Genomic DNA, 10,958 nt, shown 5'->3' on the forward strand with positions numbered 1-10,958 from the left:
TTCTGGGCCCAGGCCTTCAGAAGCTGATAGTTCCACTTTCTTTGTCCTGCAACATTTGTTTTTGGAATCCTGTCAAACACCATGCTATGAGAGGCCCATGCCACATCGGCAACCTTCCCGGAGATACTCTGATCCACAGCCTTAGCTGAACTACCAACAAACAGCATCAACTGCCTCCATATGAGTGGACTACCTTGGTCCAGCCCAGCTGAGACTTCAGATGACACTAGCCCCACATGAGAGATCCCAAAGGAAAACCATCCAGCTGAGTTCCAACAATCTGCTGATCCATGAGAGATAATAATGAATTGTCATTTTAAACTACTAGGTTTTGAGATGGTTTGTTATGGAGCAATAGATAAGTGAACAGCTGCTAACACTGTAAAACTGTAAATTCCATGAGACTTGAGCTTTGTTATCTTCTCTGCTCTCTCCTCAGCTTCTAGATAAGTGTGTGGCACATAGTAGTATTTGTGAAGAATGAATAATTAGCAATATTATTGATTTGAGAAAGTAATTTGAAAAGCCACTTCTCTTCTAAAAAGCTATTAAGCAAAGTGTAAATGTTTGTCTTTTTGCTTAATGAATTGAGAGAGCAGAGAAAGTTTAGAAAAATTATGCTATTACTGTACACTGAGAAGTAGGTTGCACATTTGACCTACCTATTAGTGGGTCTCTTAAAAAATAGAATATGGCAACCTAACCATTTAAAGGCCTCATTAAGAATGTTGTTTTGAGCTCTTAGAACCTCTTCAATCTGGTTTTAAAATCTTCTGTTTACCTTTTGCTACTCCTCCAGAAGCATCAAGGCCAGTGACAAAAGAAAAAAAATGCAACAAAAGAATAACCTGAGAGGAGGAAAGGTACCCTTTTGCTTTGGTGATGTGGTATTTCTGCGATATTTGTAAGGCAAAAATATAATCAACCAATCTCTTCTGTCTCTCTCTCTCTCCTTTCCATCTACAGAAGATGTTTTAAGTGGCTTTTCCATTTCTAAGCTCCTGACCTGAATCAATAGCATTGCTCTGAACCAGCACCAGAAACAGAAAGGCTGGTATAGAAATGACTGAATAATGGATGGATAATGGCCTAAGGAGCAATGAATAGAGTCAGAGTTGACTACTCTGTGTAAGAGTTTCCCTACACTAATAATAGTCTAAGTAATAAATAGGAGCCCATTTGTATTGTTTCTTATTTGTATAATTAAAAAGCAGCATTTGTTTATAACACAAGGGTACTTGAAAAAGTTCATGGAAAAATAATTAAAAGGTAATACAAATCTTTCCACAAATTTTTTGAGGGCCGGCCCGGTGGTGCACTGCTACAGTGCGCCGCTTGAGAGCGCAGTGGCACTCCCGCCGAGGGTTCTGATCTCACATACAGACCGGCCGCTCACTGGCTGAGCGAGGTGCGGGCGCAACACTGAGGGTTGCGATCCCGTTGCTGGTCCTGGTCCGGTACGGGCACGACACTGAGGGTTGCGATCTGTTGCCGGTCACGAAAAAAGACAAAAAAAAGGAAAAAAAAAAAAATTTTTTTGAAGTACCCCCATGCTCACCAACCTATATAAAGATATGTCAAACCATAATGCCATATACTGAAAATAACTTAGTTAAGTTACTAAGTTATCTTTGAGAAGTTACTGATGCTCTGTGCCTCAATTTTTCTGTTATGGCTAATAGTACTCATACCTGTGGTAAATCTTAAGCAAGTTAATACATATAAAGCCCCCAGATCAGTGCAGAGTAATGACTTTTGAAATATTAGCAATGAGTATTATGCGTTTTTCAGTTGAGAACAATTCCAAGATGACATGGCTAGTGGCAATACTGAGATCTAAACCCAGGTATTCTGAAGCTTCTTGCACTTACTGTGACACCACGAACACCCAAGTGCCCTGCTATAGGTAAAAAGCAGTACAGTAGGCTAATGAACGATATGGGAAGTACTTTACTATGTGAAACCATATAACAGCAACCATATTTACAACTGCCTAACCACAGTGTATATTTGAATAGAGAAGATAACTCAGAAATAGCAGTACTAGTGATTCAAGTATTGACCTTTACATAATAAGTCTTGACTGACTTACATATTTTAAAACACAATTTTATATTGATGAGATTTTTCATGTTTTCTTAAAAGAACTACTGCATTGAATCAAAAATAAATAGGTATAGTTTATTCACATAATAAAACTGCATTTGAAAACAAGCTTAAAATTTTCCCACCTCAGTCCATTTTTCTGTTCTCAGCATTACTACAAATGCCTCATTCCATCATCAAGCTGAATTCTTCAGCACCTCCTATACCATTTCCAGGGGAATCACTGGGAAGTAGTGATGCTCATCTTCCTTCAGAAGCACATTGATAACCCCAATACTCCCATAACTCGCACCTTCTGCCCTTTTGAGACATACTTCTTTTAGGCATAACAGAAAAAATACATCACCAGAATTCTGAAAACTCATATTCTGGTCCTGTATCATAAACTACAGAATCTTAGGTCATGTAGGCACCTGTTCTCAACTGCAAAAACAATCAAACAAACAAAAACCCCAAAAAACAAACCTCATCTCATTTTTTGCTTGGTCCTTTGTAGTCCTTTATTTATCTTCACAGTAACCCTTAGATTTAAGTAAGGCAGCATTACACTCATTTTACAGAAGAAATTCAGTCTTAAAGAGGTTAAACAATCTACCCACGATGCCACAGGTAGTAACTTACTAGGCAGAGCTAAACTGTCTAGTTAAAGATCCTAGTACTGGTATATGTTGTGCTACTAAGTTTGTTAAATGGATGAAGCAGCAATTTCCCAGATCCTTTCCAATAGTCACATTTTATGCTTCTGCTTACTACTTTTTCACTCCTCTCTTAACTAGCATTAAAATCAGAATATATATATATATTTGATCACTAAATTTCATTTTCCATGATTCTACTGATCTTTAAAATTGTCTTGTACTTCTATAATAAATTCAGAGAAAAATTATTTTTTCAAGTAGTTCCCACTGCTGCCTGTCTCTCTGAAAAACTTATGGACTTATCTATTTCTGCTTTTCAAAGCAGAGAAAGCTAATGTTTTATAAATACCAATAATTACTTTTTTTACAGACAGTTATTATATAATTAAAACCAATTCAAAACAAAAGAAATCCTCACTAATTCTTATTCCCTGGAGTAGTAATAAAAATGAATTTTCTAATTTTGTATCCAGGTTCCTGTCTGCCTTTATTTGGGAAACACTATTATTCTACTTCACTGTCCAGTCTCCCTTGTCCTAACAAAAAAAAGTTCACAGTTTTAAGAATCAGGAAAGCTCTTATTTTCACTGACTCATAGGAAGAATGAACTAACCACCTAAATTGGAAGGTGAGACTTTGAAAGTTAAATCAGATTTAGGACATTTCCCAAGAGGCCATATGACCAATTTAAAAGCTATTATAATGTGCCTAAAATAACATTAACTCTTTTTTTTGTAATAAATTTATAGATGTGTGATTAGTCATACTGGCATACACATATGAACTACTCCTAAACCAAATTAAAATGTAAAAGAAAACAGAATAAATTTGATGAGCAATCTTGAGAAGTCAGTGGCGCACAATAAACAGAATGCTCTCACAAGTAGGGAGCATTTAATACTTGGTAATTTATATAATTTAATATGCTAAAAATGAGGAAATAAACAGGAGATGGGGATAGGGAATACATATAGAAAAAGCAACTTCATGATTTTGGTTGTATTGCTTTCCCATCTTCAGAAGAAAAGACTTTGACTTCAAAAGTAACAAAATACTTGAGAAGAGAATTCACATCTTTCTGGTCTAACTGGTATTCTTCTGCTATTTTCTCAGCAGTCCACCTTTCTGGATAAAGTTTATGATTACTGAGAAGTGTTAATGCCTCTACAATGGAAATTTTGCCTTTGGGAATGTTCTTAATATTCATCATATCAAAGCAATGGTCTTTTGGCAATCTGAATTCCTTTGGCTCTTGAGGTATTTCAGCATCTTTTACCTAGTATCAAAAAGAGAAAAAAAGGCTTTTAGGAAAATAAAAAAAGATTTGACACCTCTTTCATGCTTCTTGAATCTACACTATTCCTCTTCAAATAAATACTGCACATGCTCCCATAAACAACGTTTTCTTATTATGATAAGCCACAGTTGGATGGCATTTCTGCCATATTGCCTTTTCATAACCATACCTCTATCATTAAGAAATTTAGGTAGCTCTAGAAAATAATAATCAAATGTATACCATCCACTCACCACATTATTTCATATATACTAAAAGAACCACCACCAAAAGAATTGATTAGACTAAAAACTGCACCTGCTTTAGAAGGTTACTTGATAACCTCCATTCTGTTTCCTATTTTGTATTTCGTATTGAATGCCTCCAAACACCTTGAATGAATTAAAATATTACTAGAGATCTTGCCTCTTCTGAAAAAATAACTAATGCTTCCAGTACCTCAATATAAGTAAAAAAACCTATGCACACCCATCTTTGCACCTGTTCATCCAAGCTTAACCCCTGCACTGGTGGTCTGTATTCCAGTCTCTTTACCTAGCCATGCCACTCCTTCCCTTTTACTTTTCCCTTCAACTGTACCCTGCCTACTGCTGCTTTTTAGTCAAAATTTAGAAATGCTTTAGTCACTACCTTTTTAAAACACCCACCAAACCCAAAACCAACCTTCATGACCAGTTTACTTCTCCTTAGTTAAGTTTTAAAGGAAAATGATATTTGCCATCTCAGATGACCTCCTGTTTGCTTAATTCTGAGGACAATTTTCAGACCTTATTTGAACTCACTACAGCAACTCACCACACTGTTGACCACTCCAACATACCTATGACTATCTTCCCACTTGGTTTCCATGCCACTCCTTTCCCAGTTTCCATCTATTCCTTCAGTAGTTCTTTTCTTCGTTTTCTTTGTGGACTCTCTCCCTCCTGCTTCCCCTTAAATGTTAGTGTGCCTCAAATTGTGGCTCAGGCCCTCTTCTTGCCACTTGGTTTCCATGCCACTCCTTTCCCAGTTTCCATCTATTCCTTCAGTAGTTCTTTTCTTGGTTTTCTTTGTGGACTCTCTCCCTCCTGCTTCCCCTTAAATGTTAGTGTGCCTCAAATTGTGGCTCAGGCCCTCTTCTTGTTGTACACATTCTTCCAAAGTGATCCTACACACTCTCCCAACTTCCATCACTGCCTCATGTTACTTCCAAATCTGTGATCTCAAATCTAGACCTTTTTCCTGACTTCTGGACCCAAATTCCCAAATGCCTAAACAGGCATCTCCACGTGGATGATCTACATGCATCTCAAATTCAATATGTCTAAAACTGAACCTATCGCCAGTTCTACCCCGTATTCTCAATTTCAGTGACCAACACCATCCTCCTCCCATGCCCCAAACTGGGGATTATACCTGACACCTCCCTCTCCCTCCCTCATTATATCCAGTCGATGACCAAATTCTGTTGATACTGCCCCCTAATTCTCTTTCAAACCTATTCCCTTCTCCCCCATCACTAAATCACCCCAGCTCAAGCCAATGTCTCTTGTAGGAATGAATGCTTCCTAGCTAATCTCCTCTGACTTGATAAAATTCACTTTTTCCCCTCCTAGCCTATTCTAAAATCTGACATCGCTTTTCAACATGAAATTCTTCAATGACTTCCCATTATCCTCAAGATAAAACCAAAATTCCTCAGCCAGACAAATAAGGCCCTTCATGATCTGGTCCCTATCACCCTCTATCCCAAATCATTTCTCCCAAATTCACCCCTCTCACTTTCCCCTAACTGTACTAAACTCTGTTATCCAAAGGCATCACATCCTCTCATACCTTCCTATTACAACCTCTGCTTGAAACATTCTACGCAACTACTTCTTCACTTTCTAAAACTCAAAGCTTCTCTTATCTTCCTATACCCAGGTAGATCCTCCTTCCACTCCAAACACACCTTTATTCAGATTTCCCTTCTAATTAATATTAAATACTAAAATGAATATTATTTGACACTGAAAAAATATCTGACAAAATTCAACATCCTCTCTTAAATTAAAAACCAAAAAGAACAAACAAGAAAACTCTTAGGACATTAAAAAAACAGAAGAAAATGTCCCAAATGTCATAAAAGTATTTTTTAATTGGAAACCAGTATCATTTTATTATAATTAATGCTTAAACATCAGAAGCATCCTATGTAAGGAAGAAACAGGTGAGAATGCCTAGTTTCACTGCTATGTTAATGTTATAGGCAACACAATAAAAGAATAGAGTATAAATACTAGAAAGGAAAAGAAAATCATCATTCCATACAGATATGAGAGTATCTTTAGAAAACTTAAGAGAATCAACTGAAAAACTAATAGAAATAATAACGTAGCAATATGGGTAGTTACAACATAAAAATCACTCACTTTATGATATATTAGCAATAAACAGCTAAAAAAAAATTATGGTGAAAAAAGATCCTGCTCATAGTAACCACCACCCCATATGCCCCAAAGACTCAACAATTAAAATATGTTAATTCTCCTTATATCGATCTATAAATCCTAATTCAATTACACTAAAAATCTAAACAAGACTTATCAAAGAAACTGACAATATGATTCTCACATTCATCTGGAAAAAAACATGTGAGCAGAGATAAGAAACTTTTGAAAAGAATGAAAGGTCATTATAGATATCAAGATATATTATAATACTCTATTAATTAAAAAAGTATGATTCTAGTGTTAAAACAGAAAAATAAATAAATAGGACCTACGAGTCCATAAACAATCCTGTTTGTGTATGTAAATTATTTTAAGTAAGTGGAAAAGGTCTGGATTATTCAGTAAATTATATTTAGACAACTGGCCACCCACTTACTGACCAAATATTTTAACATAATATATACAGTCATAAAACTACTAGAAGAAAATAACAGAAGACTTGCAATGTTAGAGTCTTCCTACAACATGAAGGACAAAAAGGCTGACATATTTGAAAGAATTTTGAACATAAATAAATAAATAAGTTAAAAAGTCATACTACAAATAAAGAAATTACTTGCTATATGACAGTTACAATATCACTGATGTTTAGAGACATCACAAATCATTAAGAAAGCTATGAACTGCCTAAAACAAAAAAAAGGAACAAAGAACACAGACTAGCAATTCAATTTTTCCATTATCACTCCCCGAAGGAGTCTTTTTAGAATTTTTCCTAATGCCCACCATGAAAATTAATACTACTGTATATCCTTTATCTATTATACGTATATCTGTATCACATACATAAAAAATGTTCAATTTTTTTCATGATCCAAGAGCCAATTTTCAAATGCATGGTTTAGTATAACATGAGAGAAATAATACTTGGAAGTATTATTCACCATCAGTTTAAAAATAACATAAAGAACATGGACATCAACCCCTGTACCTTTTCTACATGAGTGTTTGGTGATAACTGATCACTATCACATGCAACGATTTATTTTTTAATTTTTTTAACCTTTTCTACATGAGTGTTTGGTGATAACTGATCACTATCACATGCAACGATTTATTTTTTTATTTTTTTTATTTTTTTTATTTTTTTAATTTTTGGCTTTTTTACTGACCGGTAACGGGATTGCAACCCTTGGTGTCACGCCCGTACCGGGGACCAGCAACGGGATCGCAACCTTCAGTGTTCCGCCCACACCGCGCTCATCCAGCGAGCGCACCGGCCAGTCCTATACAGGATCCAAACCCGTGGCAGGAGCGTTGCTGCGCTCCCAGTGCCGCACCCTCCCGAGTGTGCCACGGGGCCGGCCCCACATGCAATGATTTATAAATCTTGTTTTATTTCTTGTTTCTAGTGAAAATCATATTAATAAATGTATCTGTGCAAACAGTTATTGCCTATCTAGAAGCTGACAGAACCAAAGAATTTTAGAATGAAAAAAAATCTGGGAGTTGTCATTGACACTTGTCCTTTTAATCAAATTCTTTCCCCTACATAAAACCTTCTTCCCCCATAAACATATTTGGCCAACTCCAACTCATCACTCAGGACTGAAATTAAACGTCACTTTCTCAGAAATTATCCCTGATCCTCCAATTTCAAATAGGTCCCTCTAATATACTCTCACAGTACCTACACTTCTCCTTTAGTAATTATGTATTTATGGTTGCTCATCTGTTTAATGTCTGTGTCCCTCTCAGTATCATAAACCCTGTAAGAGCATCGCTTCTCGGCCTTTTCGCTAAGATCAAGTGTAGTATCTGTTCTTATCAGTTTAATAAACCCTGTAAGAGCAAGGTCTAAGTCTATTTTATTCACTGTACACAAAGCACTTGTGCCTAGCAATTATATATTATATGAATTTACATATAGGTTCCCATGCCCCATGTATTCTGTGAACCTCCTAATTTTACATATCCTATCTGAATATATCCTCAAAAAAACCCCAAAAAACCAAACCCTCATAAAATCCTCTAAAGGTGTTGCTGAGATTAGAATATACCTCAATCCACAGGATGAGAAAATATTAAACTCTCCTTTTGTCACTGAAATGACAACTACTACAAGTACCTTACCAAGCACTATAAATTCTGAAACAATAGCAAATAATTCACACAGATGCATTCAATAGAGGCAAGTCTTTTAGAACCTTTGTAAATATCCAGTAAGCCAAGGAATATGTGTCTTGCTTAGACCACTGTGCTTAAACTTTGCAAAGGCACTGTGTTCTGGTCACAACTACTGTACGCTGACATTTTTACACTTGCAGAGCACTCTTTTTTTTTTTTTACCATTTGCCATACTTTTTTTGATCATTTTCCTCGAGGCCAAAAATAAATAAGTCAACTGTTTATTTCCTTAACTAAAACACACATTACCTGCACGGTAGACACAGGATCTCTGGAATCAACATACACATCTTTCAGTAATGTCAGCAGCTTGTCATCTTTTCTAGCAATTTCTCCCTTAATTTCTAGATGGTATAAGGAAAGAAAAAAATGCCACAATATTAATTAAAACCAAGGAAAATTTCCTCTAAAATCCTAAACACCTCCCATAAGAAAGCCACTTTTTAAAAAAAATAATCATTCGGACAGTTCGGAAAACATTTTAAATGTTAATCAAAATATGAGGTTAAGCTCGGCGTCCTTCGTCCTGTCAAGACACTTAGAGAAAACGTCGCTGCACATGATCCTTTTTGATTTTTGACTCCCTGTACCAAATCGCCAAGCACTGACAGCAAAAGCAGGGGAGGTTCGCCTAGGGCACAGGCCGCCACCCTGGGGACTACGAAGTAGGCGGAGCCGCCGACCTCACCGCGGGCGCGCAGGGAACAGTCTCAATGTCACCGGCCTGGCGGCGCCACCTTCCCGCGCTCGTCGGACTCGATCCTTTGCAGCCGCGCAGGCTGACGCTAGTTACCGGGCCTCCGGACCGAGGGCCTCCAGACCACCCGGCCCGCCCAGGGAGCCCTCGCACCACTCACGGCTCATCTCCTCTCGCAGGAGGATCTCGGAGGAAGGGTGCCTGGGAGCAGGAGAGGGCTTCATCTTGCTGATTTCCCGTTGCGCGCGGTTCTCTAGGTTGAAATTCCTGATGGCACGAATCACCACAGCCCCCATCTCCTTACAACATGACCCCCTCCGCTGCACGCCGCACGTGGGAAAACACCGGCACGGGCGACCTCCGGGACCCACGGAGCATGCGCACGTCTGGGGTCGAGCCAACCGCTTACCGGGAAATGGGAGCTAAATGCGCACGGACTGCCCCCTAGCGGTCGGGAGGCCACACAACGCGTCTCTGCTCGGAGAGTATCGAAAGGAACGTCTCCCTCCGCGCCTGACGCCGAACTCCCACCCGGGGCCGCCTCCCGCGGAGGGTGTGGGGCTTGAGGCCTCGGACACGCGGTGGTTCTCACCCCCGAAGACAGTAGTCACCCGTGGAGCTTTAACACAATTCCAAGCCGAGCCCCGCCCCGGGCTTTCTGATTAAATCCTTCTCGAGCGAGTCCCGGGATTGCTTACAGCTTCCCACATGCTTCCAAAGTTGCATCCAAGAATTGGAAATCAAAGTCGTGAGGAAATTGACCTTGAAATCGTTCCACAAAATCAGTGTCGCCAGAGCAAGCCGATAAGAACGGAACTTTTTACAGCGGGGTCAAACAAGCTTCTAAAGTTGCCTTTTCCTGCTTTTGGGAAAGGAGAGTAATAAAAGTTTTCCTTCTCGATGAATATTTGTTCTCAGTCCTTATTTAAACGCCCCTTATTTCCCGTCCCTTGCCTGATACATGTTCGAGCCACCGTGTTCTTTTTCCATTATCTTTTCCATCCCCTTCTCACATCTCATTTGACCTAGTATTTTCATTATGGTTTCCTTTCCTTTCCCTTTATTTTTACTACTAATTTATCTCTCCATACTATTAAGCGCTGAGTCGCGCCATCATTCCCTAGCTGATTTCTCGTCTTTCCTGCCTTCCTCTTTCTTTGTAAGCCTGGGCGACCTCTGTGTAACTTAATGAAAGGGACAGCCAATAGGACGTTAGAAAAAACAAGTGTTACGTTCTCGCGCGCTGTCTTGGTCCCCTGGTCTTACTCCTCTTCTCTCCTCTCCACCTCCGAATGGGTTACTGTGGTTCTTTAGATATACTGTGATTAATCTATAATAAAAGAACCCCACCAGGGAGGAAGTAGTAGGATTTCCTAAGTTACAATCTCTCTCACAGACTGTGGCTGCACAATCTATTTTTAGTGTCCTCAGCGCTGCATAGTGAAATGAGGTGGGTTGGTTGTTTTTAACCGGTTTAAAGAAAAGAACTGATGTGAACAATCGAATTAAAGTTGTGTGTGTGTGTGTGTTTTATACACACACACACACACACACACATATATAAATATATAAAACAAGAATCAAAGTGAAGAAAAGGACAGTTTTATTTTAAGAAAACT

General features: G+C 38.5%; 1 protein-coding gene across 1 annotated transcript; it reads right to left on the reverse strand.

Moving 5' to 3' along the window:
- Window positions 1–1,932: 1,932 nt before the first annotated feature.
- Window positions 1,933–9,685, reverse strand: NDUFAF4 (NADH dehydrogenase (ubiquinone) complex I, assembly factor 4). The gene is made up of 3 exons (XM_008577725.1): window positions 9,500–9,685; window positions 8,892–8,986; window positions 1,933–4,020 (listed from the first exon to the last, which is right to left on the reverse strand). The coding sequence occupies exons 1-3, from the start codon at window positions 9,633–9,635 to the stop codon at window positions 3,730–3,732; spliced, it is 522 nt and encodes a 173-aa protein (XP_008575947.1). The 5' UTR covers window positions 9,636–9,685; the 3' UTR covers window positions 1,933–3,729.
- Window positions 9,686–10,958: the final 1,273 nt, after the last annotated feature.

The sequence above is a fragment of the Galeopterus variegatus genome, unplaced genomic scaffold (genome assembly GCF_000696425.1).
Source record: "Galeopterus variegatus unplaced genomic scaffold, G_variegatus-3.0.2 Scaffold1570, whole genome shotgun sequence".
Taxonomy (NCBI): domain Eukaryota; kingdom Metazoa; phylum Chordata; class Mammalia; order Dermoptera; family Cynocephalidae; genus Galeopterus; species Galeopterus variegatus.